The sequence below is a fragment of the Dermacentor albipictus genome, chromosome 2 (genome assembly GCF_038994185.2).
Source record: "Dermacentor albipictus isolate Rhodes 1998 colony chromosome 2, USDA_Dalb.pri_finalv2, whole genome shotgun sequence".
NCBI classification, from domain to species: Eukaryota; Metazoa; Arthropoda; class Arachnida; order Ixodida; family Ixodidae; genus Dermacentor; species Dermacentor albipictus.
The window spans coordinates 112,740,217-112,766,066 of record NC_091822.1 but is presented as its reverse complement, the minus strand read 5'-3'; the positions used below and the strand labels follow the sequence as shown (position 1 = coordinate 112,766,066).

The window sequence follows — 25,850 nt, the reverse complement described above, 5'->3', positions numbered from 1 at the left end:
AAACACTAGTGGACCATGTCTTGCTGTGCCAAGTTCAACACACACAGAGTGAACATTAGATGAGCATACTTGCTCTTAACCCGTAGTTGGTATTCCTGTAAGGCATAATTGTCGGTAAAAGCGTGCGCGCGAAGAGCATAATAATTGGTGTCTTTTGTTTGATGTCCATTTGGCAGTACCTATGTTTTATGGAAAGCACGTGAATCTGAGCAGCCAATACGGCAATCAAGAGGCTTCAAACAAGGACCTTGATAAGCCAGGGAAAACGCAAAGTGTACCTAGACATTTTCTGTGTTTATTTTTTATTTTTTTTTTCAAGAAAATTATTCCGATCGTTTCACGTTCCCCACCCGACTACAGCCCTAGCGAAGTTCCGCACAGCACTTTATATTGGGTGATTATTCCTGCCGTTGTTTATACATGGCGGCTCTGACCAGTTTTGACACGAAACTTCTTTCCGCTTTTATCGCTGACTCGTGTTTCAAGCAGACTGTTCCGGTTGCTTCTGTTTTCGAGCATCTTCTCTTCCAACGATTCTGGTGAAGATGAGGCTATTCAGCTTTGTTGTTGGCGCTTCGCAGGCGAGGTATGTCAGATAAGACAACAGGAAGCTCCAAACTAGCACTGCAAAGCCCAGTGTCACCTGGAAAGAAATTAAGCAAATTTAGAGGTATGGCTCTTTGTGCTAGTTGGTTAGATAGAGCAATGGGGGTCAAAGCGCTCGCAGACACGAGCAAGTGCGAGAGAGCAGGATGAGCACCAAATTTCAACAGAGTGTTTATTTAAAGAACACTAACGTAACTGTAGGACCGCATTAGGTTGCATTGAGTTGTGTCAGGAACCCATACTTAGTGATATTTTCTTGCCCCATTATGACAAGGTCATAGAAGTTTGTATGTCTCAGGTGTGGGTTACCAAAATCTGCAGATGTGCAGAAGAATACCTAGAACTGTTTGATTAAACCCAATCTGCAAATGATGTTGCTAACATTTTTTCCCGGTGTCTTGACAGTGTGGTCATAACACGTGAACTACTGGTCATGACAATATGAATCTGCTTCCAGATCATTCATTTCATTCTAGCCTAGTGAAAAGAGCAATCGCTAACCTGTCTCTTGACAATGTGCTCCAGAAATTATGCCCCCGTAAGATGTTTGGAAGCTTTGACAAACAAAAAAGCGTGTTTTAGACGCAGGTTACCCTGATCATGTACTTTTTTTCAGTAGCAGAAAGTGCGTTAAAGAAGTTAAACATACCCGCCATGGTTGCTCAGTGGCTATGGTGTTGGGCTGCTGAGCACGAGGTCGCGGGATCGAATTCCGGCCACGGCGGCCGCATTTCGATGGGGGCGAAATGCGAAAACACCCGTGTACTTAGATTTAGGTGCACGTTAAAGAACCCCAGGTGGTCAAAATTTCCGGAGTCCCCCAATACGGCGTGCCTCATAATAACAAAGTGGTTTTGGCACGTAAAACCCCATATATTATTAAAGAAGTTAAACAATGTGGCACGCACATGAGCATTTACAATATGAAAAAGGTGGTTGTGCTGGATTTGCATAGCGTATCACACCAACTAAAGAGACTTCGACGTAAGGTCAAAGTAGACGTATCATGTTCCGCTTCGCAGGAATTGTTCAACTTATGGAGTGCCACAGACCCGTTTGCCAAAAAAACGCGCAGTGTTGAAAGGATCATCCGCCCGATCTTGTGTCATGCGCAAAAAATGTTGTGTGTTGCCTTCCGTTATCGTGCGGGAACGTTTACATTGGGCAGACTGGGAGGTACCGGAACAATAGATACAGAAAAGATAAGCAAAAATTGAACCATTACCAGGATGGTCACGTGTATGCGCACTGCGGTGATTGTGGATGCAAGTCTTTGTTTAGGAAGTGCCCTGTTTTGTATAGAAATAGAGATAAAGATATGCGGGATGTTGTTGAACCTGCTTTGATAGTGAGAGCAGCTCATAACTGCATCAGCGCCCTTCAGTGGCTCTGACTAAGTCTTGTGTGTTTATTTGGGTTCCTTGAAGCGGCTGGTTTTCAAGTGCTGTGATTGGGCCTCTTCTCTGTGTGGGCCTGCAAATACAGTATTTATCTGGAAATAAACACTCTGCTGAAAGCTAGCGCCCATCCTGATGTCTCGCTCTTGTCCGTGTCGTCCAGTGCTTTACTCCCGTTGCTAAATAAATTTGCTCACGGACAAATAAACCCAATGTAGTGTTAACGTGAATATATTGCTTTTTGATTATGGATACAACAATATTAATCTCTTTTGGTCGGCGGTCACACTTTGTTATTAAGTACGAAACAGTCTTGCTTTCATTCGAATGTGCCCTTTTCGCATGAAATTTTTTTAATATTAAAAGAAAACGTCGCAGGGTCGCCCGGAAGGCGTAGCATCGACTGCGATAGCAAATAATAACTTATTAGACAGCTATACGAAGTAAGGATAGTTGTTTTGTCGGACGTGTAAGCTTGTGAACAATCACTAGCTAAAAAAAATTAGCAAGCAGGGAGTCACGCCGAAGTATGGTGTCAAAACGCTGGTACCCGCCGTGGTTGCTCAGTGGCTATGGTGTCGGGCTGCTGAGCACGAGGTCACCGGATCGAGTTCCAGCGACGGCGGCCTCATTTCGATGGGAGCGAAATGCGAAACACCCGTGCACTTAGATTTAGGCACACGTTAAAAAACCCCAGTTGGTAAATATTTCCGGAGTCTGGCACTATAGCGCGCTTCATAATCAGAAAGTGGTGTTGGCGCGTAAAACCCCGTAACTTATTTTTTTTAAACGCTGCTGTCAGAAAGCGCAGTAACAGCATCGAGGGAATTGACCTTCATGCTGCCTCTCGCTTGAACGCGAACTAAGCGGCTAGAACACAGTACACACGAATCTATTCAGGGCTCACCCCACCTAGACGCTGTTCTTCATCGTTCCTTCATTACCGATTGCTTTCAAGATGGTATGTGCGCGGCCGCGATCATCGCGCCATATGCACGTGCCATAGGAGAGGAAAGGCCTTCATCCGCAGTGTCTTGCGCGTGATAGAAGACGGCGCGCTTCCTCTCCACATTTATCCGTTGCGCGTGGCAGATCGAACCACCATACTCGGCTCAAGCTCAGACGTTTTAACTCGCTCATACAGCAGACGGCGCGTGGCTACCACATTTTCGCACTTGAACTTTATAGGGATCATGATGGGGACGGTGACAACGGATATGCGCCTGAAGGGACCGTATACTTGATATCGCAATCAAAATGCGTGACGCAACTTTCTTTACATGGCCTCTTGCCAGGTCAAATTGCAATTTTTTTTATGCAATGCAACTTGCAAATTGCCTTTGAAGGAGTCTTTTACCAAAAAAAATCTCACTGCCCTTCCACTCTGTGAAGAAGGACCACCAGCGAAGCTGTGCATGTGAGCCCCTTAATGGCAAACTGCACCCCCTCCGCGGGTCGGCCAGGCATAGCACGATCTTCGGGCTCGGCCCACGTATGGGGTGGACTTAACACCTGCTTCACCTCCGCAGCGGGTCGGGCTGGTATTGCACTATCTTCAGGATCGGCCCACGTATGGGTAGTGCTTAACGCCTGCTTCACCTCGGCCGCGGGTCGAGCTGGTGTTGCACTATCTTCGGTATCGGCCCACGTGTTGGGAGTGAACGCCTGCTTAACCTCCGCCGCGGGTTGCTCTGTCATTCCACTATCTCCGGGATCGGCAAACGTACTCGGAGTTTTTTGCTTACGACACGAAAATTGCCTTGGACGGTTGAGGTATACAGCTTCGCCGTAAAAAAAAATGTTCAAATTAGTTCATCTATGAAGAAGACAGAAGAAATTTATTGTCCCGGCGTCGACTTCGTCTTCGTCTACTGTGATAGGAATTGTACGGACACTCCAGGCGCATTTGCATCGTCGTCGGCGGCGCCGCTGCCATGATGTTCGTTGTAACACCGTGGCCTCGCACCGTTATGCTGTAGGTGCGAGTGCAAGTGTGCGAGGTTGAGCCATTGATGGTCCACAAAAAAGACGAGAGGCGTGCAGACAGGACACAAGATTAGAGAAGTGGACAACAGGAACAGCGTTCGTGTTGACCTCTCGTCTTTTTTGCATAATGATTCCTTACCAACTAGCTCAGTTTTCTGTCATTCTAAGCATTGATGGTGGCTTGATCTAGCCCGCGCGCATGGAAGTAAGTTGGAGAGGATGCACGCCGTCGTCCAAGGCGCAGGAGTTACCTATTGCGGGGGAAGGGGTTTCTATTGAGGCGGCGGCTGCGTATCGTGCAGCTGAAGGCATTTGCCTTGGCCCTATCCTAAAAGCAATATGCGATCACTACAGTGCCCAGGGTCACCGACGGCTGATAGCTTCGTGTGCGCTGTGTTCTCGCCACTTAGTTCGCGTTAAAGCGAGAGGCAGCCCGCACTCATCGAGTGAGATGTGTTTCTGTTTGCCTATGCGCGCGCGATACAATGCTTGGTAATTTAGATAGTAAGCAAATGTTAACAACGGAATACGGCCAATAAAACTTCGTACTTCGTACGAAGTTTGGGTTTATTGTACTTCGTACAATAAAGTCCGTACTTCATATAGCTGTCTGCTAATTTATTATTGCAATCGATGCTTCGTCTTTACGGTGGAGCTGCGACCTTCTTTCTTTCTTTCTTAGTTTCTTGCTGCGCGGCATATTCACAGCGGCGGCGTTGCGCCCTTCGCATTTGTGATTAACCGATGTCACGTGTCATGGTGAGTGACATAGCTAGCACTGCGTTTTACATAGGTGGTTTTGTGCGTGTTTCCGTAACTCTATGATTGGGGATCAGCTTCCTATAGAAAGGGAGGGCGCGCGACGTTTGGTCTGATTTTCCCAGCTGTTTTTGCACTCGCGCAGCGCTGTAATCCTTTGCAGATATGATCGTCAGCGGGAGATGTATATGCTGCGCTGGTCGGTTAAAAATGCCCAAAATACATGAGCTTCCGCTTAAACAATTGCTCCTTAAAAGGTCACCCGCAATGACAGACTCTTCATCATAACCTAGGCCTATTAAAATGTGAAGTAGTCTACTAATTGTAAGCTGCGGACACCCATTCCAGAATGAAAAGGGCTTCCCGCAATCATGCATAGGGCAGTCCTTGCTGCCCAATAGTAATCTTGTTTGAGCGCCCAAAAGATGAAAAAATTAGGTTCACTTAACGTGGACCCTTCTCGCGCTAGTTGTTCGCTCGAGGCTCCGACTAACTCCACTTTTTGCAAGCGTGGGCAATACTTTTTCCAATAGAAAGTGTCAACCTCTAGCTCCTGCGCGACTAAACAATTGCCACGTAAGCGTTAAAAGCGTAAGCTAAGGAGTGTTAGAACCCTGGCGCACTAGTAAATAGATGCGGAATTCAATTTCAATCGGTGATATTCTCACCAAGTTAAAGTGGGACCAAAGTACTCTTTCCCTGGACGCGTGTAGCATGAGCTGCATGAATGGCAAGTGGATGAGGTAGACGCCGAACGAAAGCTTGCTCAATGGCACGAAGGCCTTCCAGGAAAGGAACTTGCCGACGAATCCTGCACAGAGAAGTGATATGAACACTCACACATTCAAAGTTGGCACCACCACAAACGCGTCGCAAAGATGCCTACCAAATTATTTAACAATCCGCCATCACCCAAGCATTGAGAAGATGCAAGTGTAATGCATGTTGTTGCTTCGCAAGACGCCCAGGTCTCCGTCTTGTTTGCTATGTGCGTGAAATTACCCCAGTAAGCACGGAGCGACATCACCGAGGAAAATTGAAAGCTCTACGAATATAACTGCAAGTAATACGAACTCAGAAAGAAAGCTCAGTTCTTTCTTGCATGTGGCCCTCCCGACTTGCGCGATTTTCTCTATCTGTAGAAGCGCCGAGTGCAATGCCCACGGTGTCGAGAAAACCATAGAATATCTGTTGTGCTGCTGTACATCTTTTGAAAATGAAAGACATTGCCTCTGCACAGCTCTCAGTCAGTTAGAGAACCGTTCACCATGGCCTCGCATATCTTAGCTAGAAAAGGCCACAAAAGCGCTGCTGCGATATTTGAAAGCTACCGGATTGAGTCAGCGTCTGTGATCCGGATTGAGTGACCGGTTGATATTCCCAGTGGACTTTCTCTTCTTCTTTTAATCATTCCGTCCCCTTTTCCCTTCCCCCACTGTAGGGTAGCCAACCGGGCTGAGTTCTGGTTAACCTCCCTACCTTTCATTTATCATTTGCTCTCTCTCTCTGCCTCTCTATCTGTATAGGAGGTATAACTCCAAACACCTTTGATTCAATAGAGTCAAGAGCAAAAATAATAATGGAACGCAGTAATCAAACTGGGAAATCCGAAATCCTCGAAATTACCGCTCACTATTACTCAGCCTAAATCAGCAATCACTTACCGTTTCTACGGGAAAGTAAGAATTCTGGTTTCTGAACTGTTCTTGATATTCTCGCCATTGCTTATCATTAAACTTTGCAGGCCTAAATCTATACTGTGCATATTGCAGTGCATTCTTATGTTAATCGTTTCTAGTAGTGTGTTTGCTCTTTTGCTGTATAGTATACACAGTGGTATCAGTCCCTACTTCTTATACGCTATTTCCATATCCAAACGGCATCGTAACAGAAAATTTGTCTACTTAAATAGTTGCTGTCCTACGCTTTGATGCTGTCTGCATACGAGCACAGGCACACACACGCTGTAGTTTAAGTATAGCAGTGAAACCATAGTAGTACAACTGGAATATACATGCATTTATAAATATATATATATATATATATGTGTGTGTGTGTGTGTGTGTATAATATTTCTGGAAAGTGGATATAATACAGCTTTCGTAAAAAAAACACAACTTATTGAAGTGTTAGAAAGTATCGTACGGCCAATATTACCTATGCTTGCAAAAGAGGTTTTCATAACAAGCGCTAAAGACGAAGTCGAAGGAACACATATGCCAGGTCTAGCGCTTCGACTTCGTCTTCATCTTTGCCCTTTTTATGAAAACCGTCAAGATGAACGAACTCCCCCAAATCAAGGTACCCTTGAAAAAGAGGTCCCGACGTTACCGCAGGTCACAGGCGCAGAGGGAGGCCATGCTAAATGCAGTTCTCGTGGAAATGTTCGTGGCGGTGTGCTTATTACAAGCGTCATTAATAACTTCCAGATCGTCGTTCTCTTATTACTGTTTTTATGAGATCGGGCCTTCGGGCAGTTGGTTTCCGCTGTGTCCTCATTAGAATAAATGAGATATACCTGTTTTTATACTTGCCAGAAATAAGCGGCACGTTATGAGTTAGGAACAGGCGAACTAAGATGTGTGCGGATTATTTACTGCCTTAGCAGTAAATTGCGTATGCAAGTGATGATGATCTTCTCACGTTTTACGAGCAAAGTCAACCTAATGTCACTCCAGAAGGGCTCAAAGCCGGGCGACTTGCTACCCATTGATATTCATACCTTGGGTTGCGCAGGACACTCGTGGATGAAGGAAAGGACTCGTGTCGTCTAGTCGTTTCCATCGCCCATTTGTTTCGTGCGCTAACCAAAGCATGCATATGCTTATGCCATTGCCCTTGCCCAAATGTAAACACAACCGGGATCAAATGTAGTAAATATCAAAGAGGAGAAGAGAAAGGGGGAGCAAAAGGGGAGGGAGGGTGCGCCATGTTCAACGTTTAAACGAAGCGAATTGTGTGCCGATGAATTCTTGTCTTTTGTTGAAAAAATACCCCTCAAAAGCGTTGGAAAGTGCTGTAGGCGGGCAACGTCTCAAAAAAGAAAGCAGTAATATGCGGGCGATGTTTCCAAGCAAGTGATTTCATTACAGGATACTGAAACTCTTGCAATGGCTTGAAGTAAGTAGCGTTGCCAGAAATCGGGCTGGGAATGGTCCTACAAGTGTGCTCCAATTTCTGCTTATGCGGGGTGTATGGTCACTCTCTAGCACGTAAGCTGCGCATGACGGCTGTTGGATGTGATGTTTGCCTCTAAGAGTTCTGACTGTTTTCTTTGTGTGTTGTTTGTTTCTTTGTTTCTTTATCTATATTTGGGTAAATTTGTCACATGCAAGAGGCTCCGATCGAAATGAGCTGAATCAGTGCAAACACAGCGGAACTTGCCATCCCACATAAAGCATGTCGGACAACATGTGACCCACGAAATGTTTTTAACCAGATGCATAATAAGCCAGTAGAGAAAGAGCAATAAACTTTGTCATTAGCAAAAGAAATTAATTTCAGGAACAGCAGTATGCCAAGCATGGAAGACATCTACCAGAATGCTAGAGCCAGATACTTTGCACTGAGGTGAAGGAAAAAGCTACCCATAAACAGAACAATGAGACATGATGTTGCTGATTATTTGTATAGAAATGTCCAGCCTGGTGGATTTGCATAACTCTTTATACACATAAACTCGTCAAAGTATCCACGTTCCTCAGTGAATGTCTAAAAACTTGAGGACTCGTGAAGGAAATAGCTGTTTCATAAGGGCGCCTTTACGTCGCCGATTCGTTTCCTTCAACGACATTGTTCGTATACCAACTCTCACCGACTTCCTCAAATTTTATTGTTTCCGAAAGTTTAACGGTCGACAATGGACTATATGGGTGCGCGCCATGCTTTTATCAGAACTTCGCATTGTGATTTGTAAATAATTTGGTGTCGTCTCCCTTCTCTCCTTGTTCAATGGCATTAAACAGGCTTTCCAAGTCAGTTTACCAACACTGCCGACAATTACTGTAGCCCATCTTGAATCGGGGTAGTTGTGGGCGACATGAGTTCCTTGCACGACACAGGAAATTATTGGCGGCTTCAGTAGTGCTGCAACAATGCGCGCTTCCATAATTTAGCATTGTCATTCCCCTTAATGGTCACCATCACAAATCCCTTTTATCATCCACATTTTTCTCCTTCTCGAGCGTATGGTAGCTGGCCATAAAATGATGGTTATAATCTACGTGGCTACTTGTGCTGCATAGTGAATTACATCTCGCTGACTCTCGAATTTCTCTGCAGTGGTGCTTTTAGATGCTCCAAGTTTTACAGTTTGTAGAGTCCAAACCCACCAGGCTCTGATTCCCCACATTATGTTTACTGCTTCGTTTCAGTTTTAGACTCGTTAATATAAATCAGAAATAGGGACCGCTATATAGAGCGTGCAACAAAGTAGTGGCAGAAAAGCCGCGGCAAGAGCTATTGAGTAATTCCACTTGAAAAACACAACAGGAAATTTCAGTCTGTCGTATTTTGGGCCGTTGTTTCTATGGCTCCGTTGTCCAGCGTTCAGTTGTCTGTAGTGTAACGTCCTGTAGTCGAAAGTGCTGTAGTTCTTGATCAATATTTAATTAAAATTGACAGAGACCTCTTTAAGGCTATGTAAATTTGTGAGCACGAAAAAAGGAAAATAAAAAAGAACTTTCCCACCAGGGATGCGAACTTGGGACCTGAGGATCCTGAGATGAGAATATTACCACTGCAGCACGCCAAACTTTTTTTGCTTTATTACATGGAAAAGAGAAGTGAAGGTGTATTACAAAGTGGACACAACTACACACTTAAAACTTAGGCAAACACACACATGCATCCAACAAATGCATCCAGTCTGGCGCAGGAAGCAGCACTTTTGCGAAAGAAGGATCATTTTTGTAGATCGTGGGCGTTCGGCATGGCTATCACACACTCTACTTCTCCATAGGCTACATAAACCAAGTACTATGAACATGTCATAGGGAGGACCACCCGTGGCCTTAAACAGTAGAAACCCAATTGAATATGGAATCATCTCAACGTCCTTTTTAAGCGTCCGTTGGGGAATGTCCCAAAAAAATACAGCGTCCCTCCAGTCTATGAAACAGTGATCTATGGTTTCATACGTGGACAGAGTCGACAGTTGGTTGACCACGCCACAAAACAACGCCTCGTATTTAACCAAGGTTTAACAGGGAGTGTTTCCGAATGTAATTTAAAGAAAAATGTTTTTACTCCAGGAGGTACACACATTTTTCGGACGCGCTTAAGTACATCCTAATAAGGTCGCTTTAAATAAGGTGCGCGATACAAAGGATATGGGAAAATAGAGTTTACCAGTGCCGCCGAAATTTCTTTTCGACTCGCAGTGAACACGTACTCCAAGCTGAATCTAACTGCCAAGAAAAAAAAATGTGTCGACAACCTCCTTGCGAAAGCCCCAGGGAGCCTGTGGGACATCTTTGGCATTTGATGACACTGCTATATTAGGAGCATATTGAACTAAACGCAGTTGCAACATTTCACGCAATAATGAACGGTCATTGTCTCGAAAGAAAAACAGGCGTGTAACAATTTGCCTGACGAAGAGGTGCACCAACCCTAGACCACCACGTTCAAGGGGGAGGAACAGATTGTCGCGCCGCCTCAATTCACAACTCGAACTCCAAATAAATGCTGCAAATACGTGATGCAGTGCCTGAAGGCAAAGTCGTGAGCAGTGCAGTACTTGCAGCACATACATGAGACTGGAAGCTAAGAAAACGTTACGCACTTCAGAACGAAAGAACATTGACGAATTGCGCCCTCGCCATGAATTCACTTTACGTTGAATTTTGCCGACTTCTCCCGAGCAGTGAGCGTTGCTATTTCTATACTGTGAGAGAGGCACACCTAAATACCGCAGATCCTGTTCCATTGAATGCCTGCGTAATGTGATGGCATTGTGGCCCATAATCCAAACCATAAACCTGAACACTTTTTCAAAGTTAACGCTTGCGCCATAAGCCGCACAAAATTCTACTGTAATTGCAAGAGCAGTCTTTACACTCTTTTTATCCATACCAAAAAAGTCTACGTCGTCTGCATACGCAAGAACCCGAACCTCATAAGTCCGTAATTTAAACCCTTGTAAATTTTTTTCTATAAGAATGCTCATACACAGTGGTTCGAAATACAAGCAGAACAGAAGCGGTGACAAAGGGCATCCTTGTCGTACTGATGATGCAAGCTTAATCGAATCGGAGAGAGAGCCATTCACTGTGAGCCTCGTGGAACCATTAGCATAACATATCCTGACACCTCTAAGGAGCAGGGATCTGATTTTTATATGCTCTAGTAGGGTAAACAGGAATGAGTGATTCACCCTGTCGAACGCCTTAGCCAGATCTAGCTGCACCATTGCCACCTGTCCAAACCCCTCAGCTACACACGCTAGCACCGATCTCGCAACATGAATGTTCGTCTGAATGGAGCGGCCCCTGATGCCACATGCTTGATGATCACCGACCACAGATCTTATTACAACTTGAAAACGGTTAGCCAATAACTTAGCAAAAATTTTATAATCAACATTGCATAAGGAGATAGGTCGATATCCGTGAACGTTTTCCAATTTAGTCTAATCATCGCTTTTGGCTATAAGGACGGTGTGTCCTCCGTAGATTGTGGCGGTTAGGTACCCTACTTCCAAGGCCTCACGTACACCTGAAGTAATAATGGCGATAAGAAATGAAAACACTGATAAAATTCGGCAGTAAGGCCATCTGGGCCGGGCGTCTTGCCCTTCGCTAACGAATCGATGCATGCAGTTACCTTATTAACTTGTGTTGACAATGGCTACTGATATTGCAGACTTGAAAAGGGAATTCCGTAGGGAACTCCGGGAACTGAAGGGCAGTTTTGACTTCATAAACAAAGCCTTTGAGGATCTAAAAAGCGAATGTAAAACCCTAAAGACTGAGAACGAGACCCTCAAAGCAACGCAAGCGGTGCTTGTGCAGGAGGTTGAGGCACTGAAAAAGCAAGCGACAGCGCAAGATCAGTATTCCCGGAACAAAAACATCGAAGTGAAAGGAGTGCCGCATAACAAAACAGAGAATCTCGAGAAGCTACTAAATCAGGTTGGAAGTGCACTCGGTGAGCCTATCACGAAGGAGAATGTCGAGATTTGTCACCGCGTTCCTGCGCGCAACACCGATGCAGATACAAATATAGTGGTTGTTTTCAACCACCGAGCCAAAAGAGATGTTGTGCTTGAGAAGGCCAGAAAGACTAGGCTAACGGCAAAAGACATTGGGTTTACCATAGACAGACCAGTGTACATCAACGAACACCTTTGTCCTCAGCTAAAGAAACTGCTTGGAATGACCATCGCTAAGAAAAAGGAAGCAAACTGGCGTTTTGCATGGTCTAAAGGAGGCAAGGTTTTCGCGTGCAAGACAGAGGAGTCACGCATAGTGCGAATTGCGTGTGAAGCGGATCTGCAAAAAATTGGTAACTAAAGACAGCTAGGAAAGCGCGTTCAGTCCAATTTTATCTTTTCTATGGTCACACCCAGGGACGTTGTTGCCCCTAAATACAGCGATTGTATTACCTTTCTACACTACAATGCGCAATCTGCGTGTGCTAAGCATGACCAGCTCACTACATTTTTCAATGAATTTGCTTTCCATTTTCAAGTTATCATGATTACCGAGACATGGTATGCGTCTGAAAACGAAGTAATGTGCCTGCCTGGTTACAACACCTTCTTTGCCAACAGACCTTCTCGTCGCGGTGGTGGCGTGTTGCAGCTTGTGTCAGAGCGCTTATCGTGCAGTTTGCTCGATGACTTTTCCATAGCTACCGCAGATTACGAAGTTCTAGCACTAAAGTGTGGAAAATGCGTGTTTGTCACTGTATACCGCCCCCCAGATGGAAACACCAACACTTTTTTTTTCTTTTTTGGAAAAATTACTCAGCTTTGTGTCAGTAAACGAACTGCGCCTTACTATGGGAGGAGACTTAAATATCAATTTTTTACGCCAGACACCAAAATCTTCTGAATTAAGAGCGATTCTCGAGTCGTATCACTGTACTAATGTTATTACTGAACCTACACGCATCGGCCATCTCTCTGATAGTTTAATAGATGTATTTGTAACAAATTCTTCTGAACATTGTACCGATTCAGGTGTGATTGTCACTAGTTTAGGTGACCATTTACCAATTTATATGTTCTGCCGTTTTAATCACTGTTTTAAAGATACACATCACGCTGATACATTTCTCGTGCAAGAAATCAACGGCAAAACATTAGGGGAATTTCGCACGAAAATTGAAAATATAAACTGGAGCTTTGTGCTTGAAGTAAGTGTTGCAAACAACGCTTACAATACATTTATAAGCATTCTGAAGGAAGCGTATACTTGCTGTTTTCCGTTTAAACAAGTAAGAAGGTCCACTAAAATACGCAAGCCATGGGTTACGAATGAGTGCCTCAAAATGATTCGCGAGAAAAATTTATTATATGCTCAATTCGTGAAAACAAAGGCCACTAATGATCTCGCAGCATTCAAGAAATTCCGCAATGGTGTAACTAAACTTTTGAAAAACACAAAACGTGCATACTTTGAACATCGGTTTAATCAAGCAAATGGTAGAAGCGAACCAGTCTGGCGTGAACTTAACAAGCTTTTAAGATCAGACCGTGAAGATGAGTTGGAAGTTACTGTGGCTGGCAAATCGTTAAGGGGCGAAGAGCTACCAAACAGCTTTAATGACTACTTTACTTCTCTAGCCTCAAGCAATTACAACAAAACAGCAATTGAGTTTTTGGGTGTACTACCCAATAAAAGTTCAGCCTTTTTTGAGCCAACTTCTCCGGAAGAGGTTTTCTTAGTTTTCATGTCCCTGAAAAACAGCAAAGCGCGTGATATTGATGGGCTGCAAATAACACCCATTAAATTTGTGCTCGATCTTCTGTCACCTGTCCTCACTCATATATTCAATATTGCTTTATCTACTGGAGTCTTTCCCGAAGCAATGCAACATGCCAAAGTTACTGTACTGTTTAAATCGGGGAACAAAAAAGAATTTTCAAATTACAGACCAGTTTCAGTATTACCTGTAATTTCAAAAGGATTAGAAAAAATTATCTGTAAAAGGGTTACATCATTTTGCGAAAAACATTCTATCATATCCAAGCAACAATTTGGTTTTCGAAAAGGAATGTCGACAGAGCTTGCTTTACTGTCACAAAAAGAATTCATTCTTAACGGTTTTGAAGATAAAAAGATAACAATAGGAGTTTTTATTGACTATTCTAAACCGTTCGACCGGATTAATCATTTAATTTTATTTGATACATTACGACATTATGGGTTTCGCGGCACTCCATTAGCACTTATACAGTCATATTTAAGACATAGAAAGCAGTGCGTCTCAATTAAATCCCACCAATCAACCCTTCAAAAAATTTTGCAAGGAGTTCCGCAAGGCAGCGTTCTTGGGCCAACATTGTTCAACATCTACATAAATGACATCGTTCATATAAGCAAAAAAACACACTTCATAATTTATGCCGACGACAGCAGCTTGTTTTTCCAGTCAACTAGTCTGGCTTACCTTTCGAACCTGGCAAATAACACCCTGAGTAGTTTACTTAATTGGAGTAAAACTAACTCGTTGGAAATAAATAGTACGAAAACAAAAGCTATTATGTTTGCTCCACCACAGAAAAAAATTGATAGAAACATAATGTTAACGCTTGGTGCGGAAAGGATAGAGCTTGTAAAAACGGTAAGGACTCTGGGAGTAGTTTTTAATGAGCATTTATTGTGGGATGATCACGTCGCCCGAGTTTCACCGTCTTTGGCCAGGGCTTGTGGCATACTATGCAAATTCAGACATGTTTTACCCCCTAAAATTAAACTTTTAATCTACAACAGCCTTCTTGCTCCTCACATAAACTATTGCAATCTCGTATGGGGAACCACTTCCCAAACGAATCTTCAGAGACTACTAGTCCTGCAGAAAAAAGCCGTTCGCAATATTGTGAATGCCTCTTACGATGCTAATACAGCTGCAATATTTCGCTCCCTTAATCTGATTCCCGTACAACACTCGTACGAAACAAACCTTCTCTTAAAGTGCAAAAACAGTCTTCTATACAACAACATATTTTTCTTAGATATATGCAAATTAACTTTCCCCACACTTGTACCGTACAATATGAGGCAAAAGAATGCTTGGCTACTGCCATTTTCAAGAACAAATTATGGCTTTACTAGATTAGAATATCGCGTACCAAAGTTACTAAACGCCTTACAGAATGTTGATATAACCCTAAATGATATTTCTAGGCGAACGTTTACAGCACAACTTTCGGAATACGGCGCATTTACCTGGAACCAGTGACGCAAACGGTTGAGCAATGATTAAAATGACTTATATAACGGTATTTTGCTTATATTTCTTGAGTATCCTTTGTACAAAAGCATGTTGCTGTACTAAATTATACCCTTATAAGTGGCTGTATAAATTACAATGGCATGTTCCTGAAAAATGAATGTTGTCACAATGTTTAAAGAACAATGTTTCAAGAAAATGTTATAAATGTACTTGTCTTTTTTTGTATTGGTGAATATGTGGGCACTTCTGTGTTTCTCTCTCTCTCTCTCTTATTGACAAATTAACAGAAAGTTTTTTTGGTATGAGTGTGTGTATATGCATATATGTACTCTGAATGTCTGTATCAATCTGTGCCTGTTGCCAAGAGGGGCAAGGACCTAGTCAAGCTGCTGTTTTGCAGCTTTTTGTTCTTGCCCTAGTGTTCTTTTTCTGCTGTAAAAAAGAATGCTGAAATAAAAGGAATGAAATGAAATGAAATAATATCAATGTTTTCATTTGTATAATCGTAAACAGCCCGATTTACCTGGAGCAGCAACGATACATTTTTTGGGGAGCATCTGTATCCAATGGCTTATGGTCTCGAAATACTTTTTAAAAATGCTCGAAAAACGCTTTAGTTATTAGAGTAGGCTCATTAACAATGATTCCACCACACTCTATATCCAGTATTTGTTTCGACAGCGCGTGTCGGCGTTCATCACCAAGGGCCCTACTGCAAGGCTGTCCTGCCAGGAAATGCTGCTCTCGCGCACGCACTAGTGTACCGCTGTATTTTTCTGCGTTCAAAGTTTGTAACTGTGCCTTGACCTTATAAATATCATCAATATATTGATCCGGATGTAGGCATTCAAGCTCATGCAAGTCACTCAGAAGTCTATACAATGCTTCGTAATTATTCTTTTTTTCAAAGGCCAATATTGATGATTCTTCGATAGCTATCACTTAAATTTCCTGTTTGAATAATTCCCAAACAGCAAAGAGTGGTAAGTCCTTGCGGCATGACACATGAGCTATAAGCTCAGTAAGACGATTTAAGAAACAATCACGCAAATGTAATTGGTTACTAAACTTTCACAGCTTCCAGCACATACGCCGACTTTGGTAACGACGGCTGCCAAACGATGCTGAGACTAGGCAATGGTCACTAAAGATTATAGGATGCACAGTGTAACCATAAATAAGAGGTAGCACGCTAAGCGAAACGTAAATTCGATCAAGCCTTGCATGCGAGGTACCCTGGAATTGCGTATATCGACAACCCGCCTTTTCATTTTCCCCAATGTCCACAAGCTGATAACCACATATCAGGCGTTGCAACGCATCACCACTTGGATCACGTCTCAGCTTCAGTGACGTACGGTCTTGCGCGTTACATACTCAATTGAAGTCTCCAAAGATGACCAATGCACGATCAGTACAGAAATGCTGTTCTAGAGATAAGAAGAAACACTCGCGTTCACGTAACTTGTTCGGAGCATAAACACACACAAATCTAAACCTCATACCACTGATATCAACATCGCAACAGATTAGGCGCCCTTCCCTATCTGTAAACAAATGTAGCAAATCACATGGTAAATGTTCTGTCACAAATAACATACAACTTGAGGAAACGCCTACTGCATAGCTGACACAAACATTATAGTCAGATAGGAATGGAAATAGAGCTACTTCTGTGTTTTCATTGGATTCAATGTTTGTTTCTTGGATAGCAGCAACATCTAATTTTCTATTGCGTAACAAATGAAGAAGCTGTACTTGCCGCCGCTTACTTCGTAAGCCACGGACATGTAAAGAACCGAAATGGAAGGGAAGAGCGCCCGCCATGATTACCTACGTAGGTGCAGCGTCTAAACGCTGCTCCACAGGTGCGCCACTCTCTTCTTGATGAGGTGATGCACTATGGACTTTTTGGTGCACGTTAACACAAGGGACATCTGCAGGGGTAGGCGTTCCCCGGAGCGGTTTTGTCAACTTTGAGACTTTGGGAACGAGAGCCTCCTTTCCCGAGGGCGATGAATTCTCAGATTACGCTGGACGCTTCTTAACGGCCTCGCACATCGATCCAGATTCCGCTGACGGTGGGTGATATAGAACTGATGGCGATTCTGCCCATGACACAGTTGGTTCGTCGTCAGGCGCCTTAGTCTCATGCTCACTCGCAGGCTTCTGGCTGAGGCTAATGTCAGCCGACGACGGCTTAATCTGTTCTTGTCGCTGAGTCTCAGGGAGTGTTTCTCCAGTTGCATTCACAACTTCGCTCACGTCCATTAGATGATCGCTGATGGTATCATCTTCAGCTGGCCTATTTCCACGAAGCTTGTCAGCGTAGGTTCCGACGCATGCATCCGCAGGGACACCGTAGCGGTGACAGTTACTGCAGCGTGGTGTTCTACATTGTCGCCGGATATGCCCAACTCCGTTGCACCGGAGGTAAAGTGGTGGCCGGCCAGGTACAAAGATAAGGCACTGGTGGCCGTATATACTCAACAGATGTGGCAGATTACTGGCAGAAACTCCATCTTTCAATGTGAACGTTACGCCTCAATTAGTCATTTTCCAGCCCTCCATGCCGTCACACCACCACATTTCCCTCGTGATTAACTGCACTGTGCCATATGGCTCTAGAGCTGCAACAATCCGTCTCTGTTCGAGGTGTGGGGGAAGCCAAAGAAGCTTCATCTTGATATTCTTGCATTCGGGGTCTGACAAGGCACTTGAAGCCCTTCACCAACAACTCGCCTTTGTCGACACCCCTCTAAGTGTACATTTTGGCTGAGCCAACAGTAAGAATCTCTGTCTGCGTTGATGTTTTCATTTGCATTTTAAGAGCCAAGATGGGCTTTCACTCCACCGCGTCAGCTGCCGCATCTCTAGGAGAGCAAAAGTGTAGTTACCATCGACAGGTACATCGCGGAGTGCTAGAACATTGATTTTGCTGTATGATATCCACATTATATCAGAAATTCAGAAATAGACAACGGTGACCGGGGACACTGTTAGGATTGTTACTGCTACTTTCCACAGTTGTCTCTCGCTCGTTACACTTTTGAGCGCGCATATATTTCGTGCCTTTAACGTAAAATAGCTACATAAACATTCGTGGATGAGTGTTCATTCTGACAGCATACTGGCTTCTCACGGCAGCGCTGCACCTGAATCATGAGACCCGAACGAGACAGATTTTTACGCAACTTTGTGGAACAACCCAAAACTTCTTTTTCGCCTTGCAAAACCAATGTCATATTTCTGGGAAAATAGCTCTGTGTCAGTGTAATGACACATGTAAGTCCACATACCTGTGTGCCACATCTTACCAAATAAAACAAAACGGTTACGCAGCCATTCCCGCAGATCGTATGATTTTGATCAGCGGCCGATATTGAGAAGGGCGGTAGGGCGTTGCTGGTGTCTCGTCGTCACGGCACAATCATAACAATTGGCCACGTCGACATTAATGCCGATGTCGGAGCTATCAGTATTGCCGGCTTCAGAGATGCACAATTGGCTGCCGCGCAAGAGAAAAGTAGTGTAAACCACCAAGGCGAAACTGACGTACAATTCTAAAGCGTCAAGACGGAAAACGCTTCTGTCGGCGCGTCAGAACTTATGTCGCTGCGAAAGAAAGTGGCTCATTTCTAACGCCAGGGCAGAAAATGTGTGGTCCCGACAGAGAGTTCCTGTTGCGACGTTAGAATCGCTGTCGCGATAGAAAGTTGTTGCGACAGCATAAGCTCTTGTTACGACAGAACATTTCTGTTGCGACTTCAGAACTCCTTGCCGTCGCGACCGAATGTTTCTGTTGCTATGTCCGAAATGCTGTGGTAACGTAAGAGTCGCTGTCACGATAGAAAGCTGTTGTTGCAACTTCAGAACTCTTGTCGCAACTAAACGTTTTTGTTGCGACTTCAGAACATTTCATCGTCGCGACAGAATCTATTTGTTGCGACGACAGAATTTCTGTCGTAACGTCACAATCGCTGTCACTATAGAAAGATGTCACGGCTTCAGAACTCTCGTTGTCGTGACAGAATGCTTCTGTTCCGACTTCATAACTCTTAGTCTTCGCGACAGAATGTTTCTATTTCGACATCAGAATTTCTGTCGTAATGTCAGAAATGTCTGTCGCAACTACAGAAACGTCAGGAACTTCTGTCGTACAACAGAAATTTCTGTAGTTGCGACAGGAATTCCTGTTGTCTTTTTCAACTGGGATATTTGGCACAGAAACAAGAACAAACACAGAAAAGAAAGAATTTTGTAAACCTCACCTGCTCGACCTGAGAAACACGCTAGTGTCATCCAGGTAACGAATATGGACCAGAGAATGCGGTCGAAGAAGGCCGCAAGGAGCGTGACAGCCTCAGAAGTAGGATTCGGGCTCCTGTACCACGCCAACTTGCCGAACACTGAGGTCAAGCCGCAGGTCACGGACACGCACCAGCCTGCCAGCTGCATGCTCTGCACACGAGGTAATTTTCAGACTAAGTAAAATTGACATATGGGATGCACACTTCACCCACCATGTCAAGTTGAACACGCTACGCCGAAAGTAATTGGAGATTGCGCATCTGTTGAACTTCTCTACCACCGCCAACTCCACCACTACCACAATCACCATCGTCCTCGTCATTACCGTCATTTCTCAGCATTACAATCATCAATATTTACTCTAAGTTGCCCTACAGATCGAATGCACCTTTCACTACGCAATGCTTGTAATTTAGTAGCTGTGACTACCATGCTAACCAATAAGTATTCCTTCCTTCATGATGGGAAATAATTCCGTCACCATGCTGTCACCATTTTGTCTGCCAGAGGATAAAAGCTTCCTGCTGAATGGTTTGAGGCCTCACCTGCGCGATAAGGGAAATGCAATTTGTGGCTTTTATTTAAGTTATACTCGCTTTTGAGTTGTGAAAAACCCACGAATGAAATATATTACGGGGACAGTCTTATTCATGCACCGTTACTGGTGTAGTTTACGGTAAAAATGAGATGAAGATGTGTCGCTCCTTGCATATTCTTTCATTCTCCTCCATTATTGTAAGCGGCAGTGTCATGGGCCCTGCTGAAGATCGGGCCTTCTATCGTCTATTCCAGTGAATTGTTTGGTTATTGAAATTCGATTATTTCCTAGAAGGCAACAAACTACGGTCTTTAACATAGTGCACAGTGAAAGTCCTATATCAAACAATTATACACCATGCATTCAGAAACACATTGCGTTCAAGCCATTGATTTGAACGTTCATAATTTAAAAGGAAAATATACAGTTTTTTCATTACCTTCGAGATATTTCTCTTCCTGAAGTCCTTCATCAAGATAAACGTCATACAGCCACTGAAGTAGCAGACGCCGTGATAGTATGGCCGGATGTAGTAGTCCCCATATGTTTTCTCGAGCAAACTGTAAGAGATAAAAAGAACAGGTGTACTCATCAGCTAATAAAACATACTGCTGCCCTGAAGGCGCTATACCAACCTTATTGCTCTCATAAACAGCGTCATTTGACTCAGTGCATGCACTTTGTGAAATATATGTAGTACTAAAGCTTCCTTGAGTGGTTCGCGCAAGCGCGTAGTTTGAGAATTTCACGTATAAATGGCTTGACTACAATAAATACCTATACTATTGCCATAAAATGTAACTTGAACAATTTCAAGAACGTTTTAATGGAGTTATTTGCCTTCATGTTCACTTGCATTATTAACATGGCTTAACTGGGACATCAAAACGTCAGTTTTAGACTCCTCTATGTTGAAAAGAAAAACCGGCTAAAGAGTGAATCACACTGAACTTTAACGTAGTTACACTTAAATGATGGTCCACTGAAATGTATAGTTTTAGCATTTCAATTTATGGTGATGGTACATACTAGCAGACCCTGCGTACATACGTAAAAACTTACATGCATGCGTACATGCTTTCGTGAGCAAAAGCGCACCTACCTAGGATTCCGCCAGCAAGCCAATTTTCTTTTCTGCCTGTGCATGTCACTTAAAATTGAGGGCTGCAGTTTGTCATGGCGTCGTGAACTTTCCAGTCTATTTGCCAATACGAGTTACTGGATTTGAATTACAATTAAATTAAGATTTCTCGCCGAGCATGGGGTACGTATAACTGGTTAAAGGTTGAAATACGCGCGCGCGTGCGCGCGCGAGCCCACGCACGCACGCATGCACACACACGCACACACACAAGCACAAACACACACACACACGCACGCTCGCACGCAAGAACGCACGCATGCACACACACGCACAAACACGCACATACACACACACACACACACACATATAATGATCGTGCGAAACCCAGCATTACAAAACACGATACGAGATCATCAGACAGAACATTTACCATTAATTTTTCGTTAAGACGCTGTGTCATCCACCGAGAGAAAATCCTCAAGTAGAAAGAATGACGGCATTTTCGCTAGCTGAAACAAAAGTTCAGGACGAAATCGGCGTGGTGTTCTTTACTGCGGCTGACAGCGGTACAGACTCTCGTGCAGATGGAATGATGGGCAGATAGGCAGATTGTTCACACACACTAGCGGTAACGTAAAGTACTTACTTCACGTCAGGGCCTGGAAAAATCATAAATGGCAGCAGATTACTGCGCGCCACGCCCAATGTTCCGATAGCACAGCTAAGCACCGAAAGCACGGAGAACACAGCCACGAGCGCCATCTTGCGACTGAAAAAGACATAAGCGTGGCACGTTAGTTCAAGTGCAATTATTAAATAAGCAGCTATTGGTTCAGTACAGCAGAATTATTTAGCTAGGCTTCTTTTTAGATGGCATTTGTTGTACATGCAGCTTTGTGCCATCGTGTGTTTTTCACGTACGTGCCCTAGGCTATTGATAACGGAGTGGACAGTGTCGTTGCTTAACGGCAATGTTTGCCATCTTCCTTCGCATGCACAATAAACGTGCATGCGAAGGAAGATGGCAAAAAGTGCATGCACACTGCTTAATAAGGCTGCGTGAAACATGCATTTTCACTTAATATCACTTATCAAGCAGTGCAGATTTTGGGGCTAGTTGGTTCGTTGCCTCCATTCAAGTCAAAGATAAGAAAGACGACCGGACGTGCACTACTTCAATCGGTGCTCTTATCAAGGTGTGAACTGATTAAACGAGTACCACTACAGCAAAGACAAATAATACCAAACGAAATCGTTAGTGGCGCTTCTCGTCAATTATTGCAATGCATACATTCTACATGTGCTCACCACCGCCATCTGCTTTTCCCATATTATACTGAACCAAACCATTTTACCATATGACCATATGACCCGCATATATGCGTTATTACAGAAACGTGGCTACATGATCTGATAGGCGACGACGAAATTGTGCCGCCTGGTTATCAAGTCATCAGGCGTGATAGAGGCCCTCGTGGTGGCGGCGTGGCGGTTATTATAAAGATAGCGTTGATGCCACTCTTGTTGATCAAATTGCGGATCATGAAAGCCTTTTTTTGAAAATATCGTTTAAGCAGGATACCTTTTTCCTTTGTGCCATGTACCGTACACCCAATGCAGATGATTTGCTTTTGAGTAAGCTATACGATCGACTTTTAGGTTTGCGTAATAAAAACATATTGATAACTGGTGATTTTAATTTACCAACGATTGATTGGGAGAACCTACGTCATGGCTGTTCTTCTACTGGTGATTCTATTCTTGACATCATGCTTTTGCTCAACCTTAAGCAAGCGGTGACTCACTATACTCGAGGCAGCTCAATTTTGGATTTACTGTTCCTCAGTGAAATATTAATTCACGGCACCATTGTAATTGAGCCTGGTATTTCTGACCATAAGCTAATCTTCTTTATTTGGGATAAGGCTTTAGGTCGAACTAAAAAAACTGAGTCTGCCACTGTTGTAAAGGAATTTTCTAAGGCTGATGATGTCGCTATAATTGATTACCTTGATACGCACATCGAAACCTTATCACACGATGTTGAGTCCTCATGGCAACTCTTTGTTAAAACCATACATTATTGTCTTGATAATTTTGTACCCAGCCAAAAAATGTGTAAGCACCGTGTAAACACGTGGATTAACCGAGAACTGATCCACATGAAGCGTAAAATTAAAAGATTACGCAAGAAGCGTGCAACAATGACTTCCCAGTTTACAGAATTAAAAGTTAAGCTACAAACAAGCTTGGCAAAAGCAAGGAAATATTTTTATACTAATACATTGACAGATTTTCTTCAAACTAACCCCCAAAAGTTTTGGCGGTACTTAAGTGAAACGAAAACCGGGATTAGCAAAATGAATGTCGATGGTTTGGTGATAACTGACTCCTGTGCTATTGCTGAACATTTTAATGCATATTTCCAGAGTGTTTTTACTAAAACCGATTATTACGAATTTCAGAATTCAGTCGTTGAAACTGATACTGACATAGAAGTAACGAGGGAAGGAGTAATACATATGCTGTTAAAACTTGACCCTAAAAAATCAGCTGGGCCTGACGGTATACCTAATGCCTTTCTTAACCGATACGCTGAGTATTTATCTGGGTTTCTAACTGCTCTTTTTAACTGTTCACTGTCTTCAGGGGAAATACCGACTGACTGGGGTATAGCACGTGTTAAGCCGATTCATAAAAAAGGTGACCACTTGTCGTTTGAGAATTATCGTCCGATCTCTATTACAAGCAGTTGTTGTAAACTTCTCGAGCATGTTATTGCAAACTTCATTCATGAATTCTTTAGTGATAACAATGTACTAAGAAAATTTCAACATGGATTTAGAAAAGGGTTATCCACTGTTACACAACTAGTTACAACTGTGCATGAATTTTCACGAGTGCTTGATGCATCAGGTCAAATAGATGTTCTCTTTCTAGATTTCTGTAAAGCCTTTGACAAAGTGCCACATGGGAAATTGCTGTACAAATTACAGTGCTTGGGGTTACCAAGTCAAATATTTCAATGGATTGGCGCTTACCTTCACAACAGACAACAGTATGTCGTAATAAATGATTCATCATCTGCTATTCTTCATGTCACGTCTGGAGTTCCACAGGGAAGTGTATTGGGACCACTTTTGTTTTTAATTTATGTTAATGACTTGGTTGATGTTATTCCCGAAAATGTGTCTGTACGTTTGTTCGCGGATGATTGTATCATTTTTAAACAAATTGTATCCCCCAGAGATCACATTGAATTGCAACAAGCACTGAATGTTATTGACGACTCGTGTCAAAAATGGGGCATGCAACTAAATACTCAGAAAACAGTGCTACTTCGTATCACCAGGAAACTAAATCCGAGCCAGTTCTGTTATACCCTTAGAAACAATAGTATCTCGATTGTAGGCAAATATAAGTACTTAGGTGTCACCCTCACAAGCAACTTAACTTGGTCAACCCACATTTCTGATATCTGCACATCTGCACTACGTAAGTTATGGTTCCTTAAAAGAAAGCTGAAATTCGCACCCTCGCAAACAAAGCTTTTAGCTTATAATACGTGTGTTCGTTCTAAGCTTGAGTATGCTTCTATCATTTGGGACCCCTATTTAAAGAAAGATATCATGCAACTTGAACGTATTAACAGAAAGGCTGTTAGGTTTATAGTTGGCAAATATCGTAGACTTGATTCCCCATCCAACCTAATGCAATTAAACTGTATTTCTACGCTAGAAGCCCGCAGAAAATTCAGTCGCCTTTCATTTCTTTATAATTGTATGTTTGGTAACATAACAATAGATCTGCCTGACAGATATAAAACCCTAAACAACACGACGCACACGCCATGGCCATGAATTTGCTCTAACCCCAATCTTTGCCCGATCAAAAGCTTTCAAATTCAGTTATTTTCCAAGAACTGTGGAAAAATGGAATTCTTTGCCGTCTGATATTTTTGGTTCCAATAATTTTCTCGCTGAGTTGGAGTGTTACCTTCTCTCTTAAGCTTTATTTCTTTCTTGCTTGCTTTTTTGTTGTCTGTTACTTTGCACATTCATGTTGGATGTAACCCACACCTGCTTGGGCCACCACATTGGCCTGCAGTATTTTGAAATAAATAAATAAATAAATAAATAAGTTTCAGTAGCTTAGAATAGACCTTTATGAATAGCATTACTAGATATTGAGGGAGCCTACGACAACGTAGAAAGGAAATTGTCGTGGGATAATGTCAAGGAAAGAGGCATACATGATGATTTAGCGGGCTGCCGAGGGAGTTATACAGAAACGACCGAGAAAAAAGTGCATTGAGAGGCCGGAAATGTAATGAAGTGGTGGAAATTCACCAGGGACTGAAGGAAGGATTTCCTTCCTATTGCAAAAACCAGCGTCTTTCAGTTCTTTCCAGTAGGAAACCAGGGCGTTGTTTGACGCTGGATGAAACTGTGAACCTTGGCGCTCACTGGAAGTCACCGGCACAAAGGTGAGATCGCAGGATAAGAGCTGTGTCACACTCGACGAGACACTGCTTTCAGTGCTCCGACACTTCTCTGTGCAACGGAAACACCCTGCAAGGCCAAGCCATGAGGACATCATCAAAGTCGCCACGGACAATTGAGCTAGCCTCAGGCTGCCAAAATAACCGCCGGAGCATGACTACTACCGGAGACTTCCAGGAAGATCAAGGCCAAAGCCTCACCTGAAGTGACAGCACCTGTGCCGCTGATCATCCTCCAACAGCCCAGCTAGCCACGAACCTTTC

At 43.3% G+C, this 25,850-nt stretch overlaps 1 protein-coding gene across 3 annotated transcripts in view; it reads right to left on the bottom strand.

The window, feature by feature from the left end:
* Nucleotides 1–310: 310 nt before the first annotated feature.
* The window catches only part of LOC135910944 (nose resistant to fluoxetine protein 6-like), an 83,146-nt gene continuing 57,606 nt past the window's right edge, over nt 311–25,850 (bottom strand). For all 3 annotated transcript variants that reach the window (XM_065443013.2, XM_070533019.1, XM_065443014.2), the window contains 5 exons: nt 21,732–21,854; nt 20,441–20,561; nt 19,424–19,613; nt 5,417–5,559; nt 311–643 (listed from right to left, as the gene is read on the bottom strand). In XM_065443013.2, coding sequence (XP_065299085.1) covers nt 482–643; nt 5,417–5,559; nt 19,424–19,613; nt 20,441–20,561; nt 21,732–21,854 — 739 coding nt within the window. In that variant the 3' untranslated portion in view covers nt 311–481. The remainder of the gene's footprint in view (nt 644–5,416; nt 5,560–19,423; nt 19,614–20,440; nt 20,562–21,731; nt 21,855–25,850) is intronic.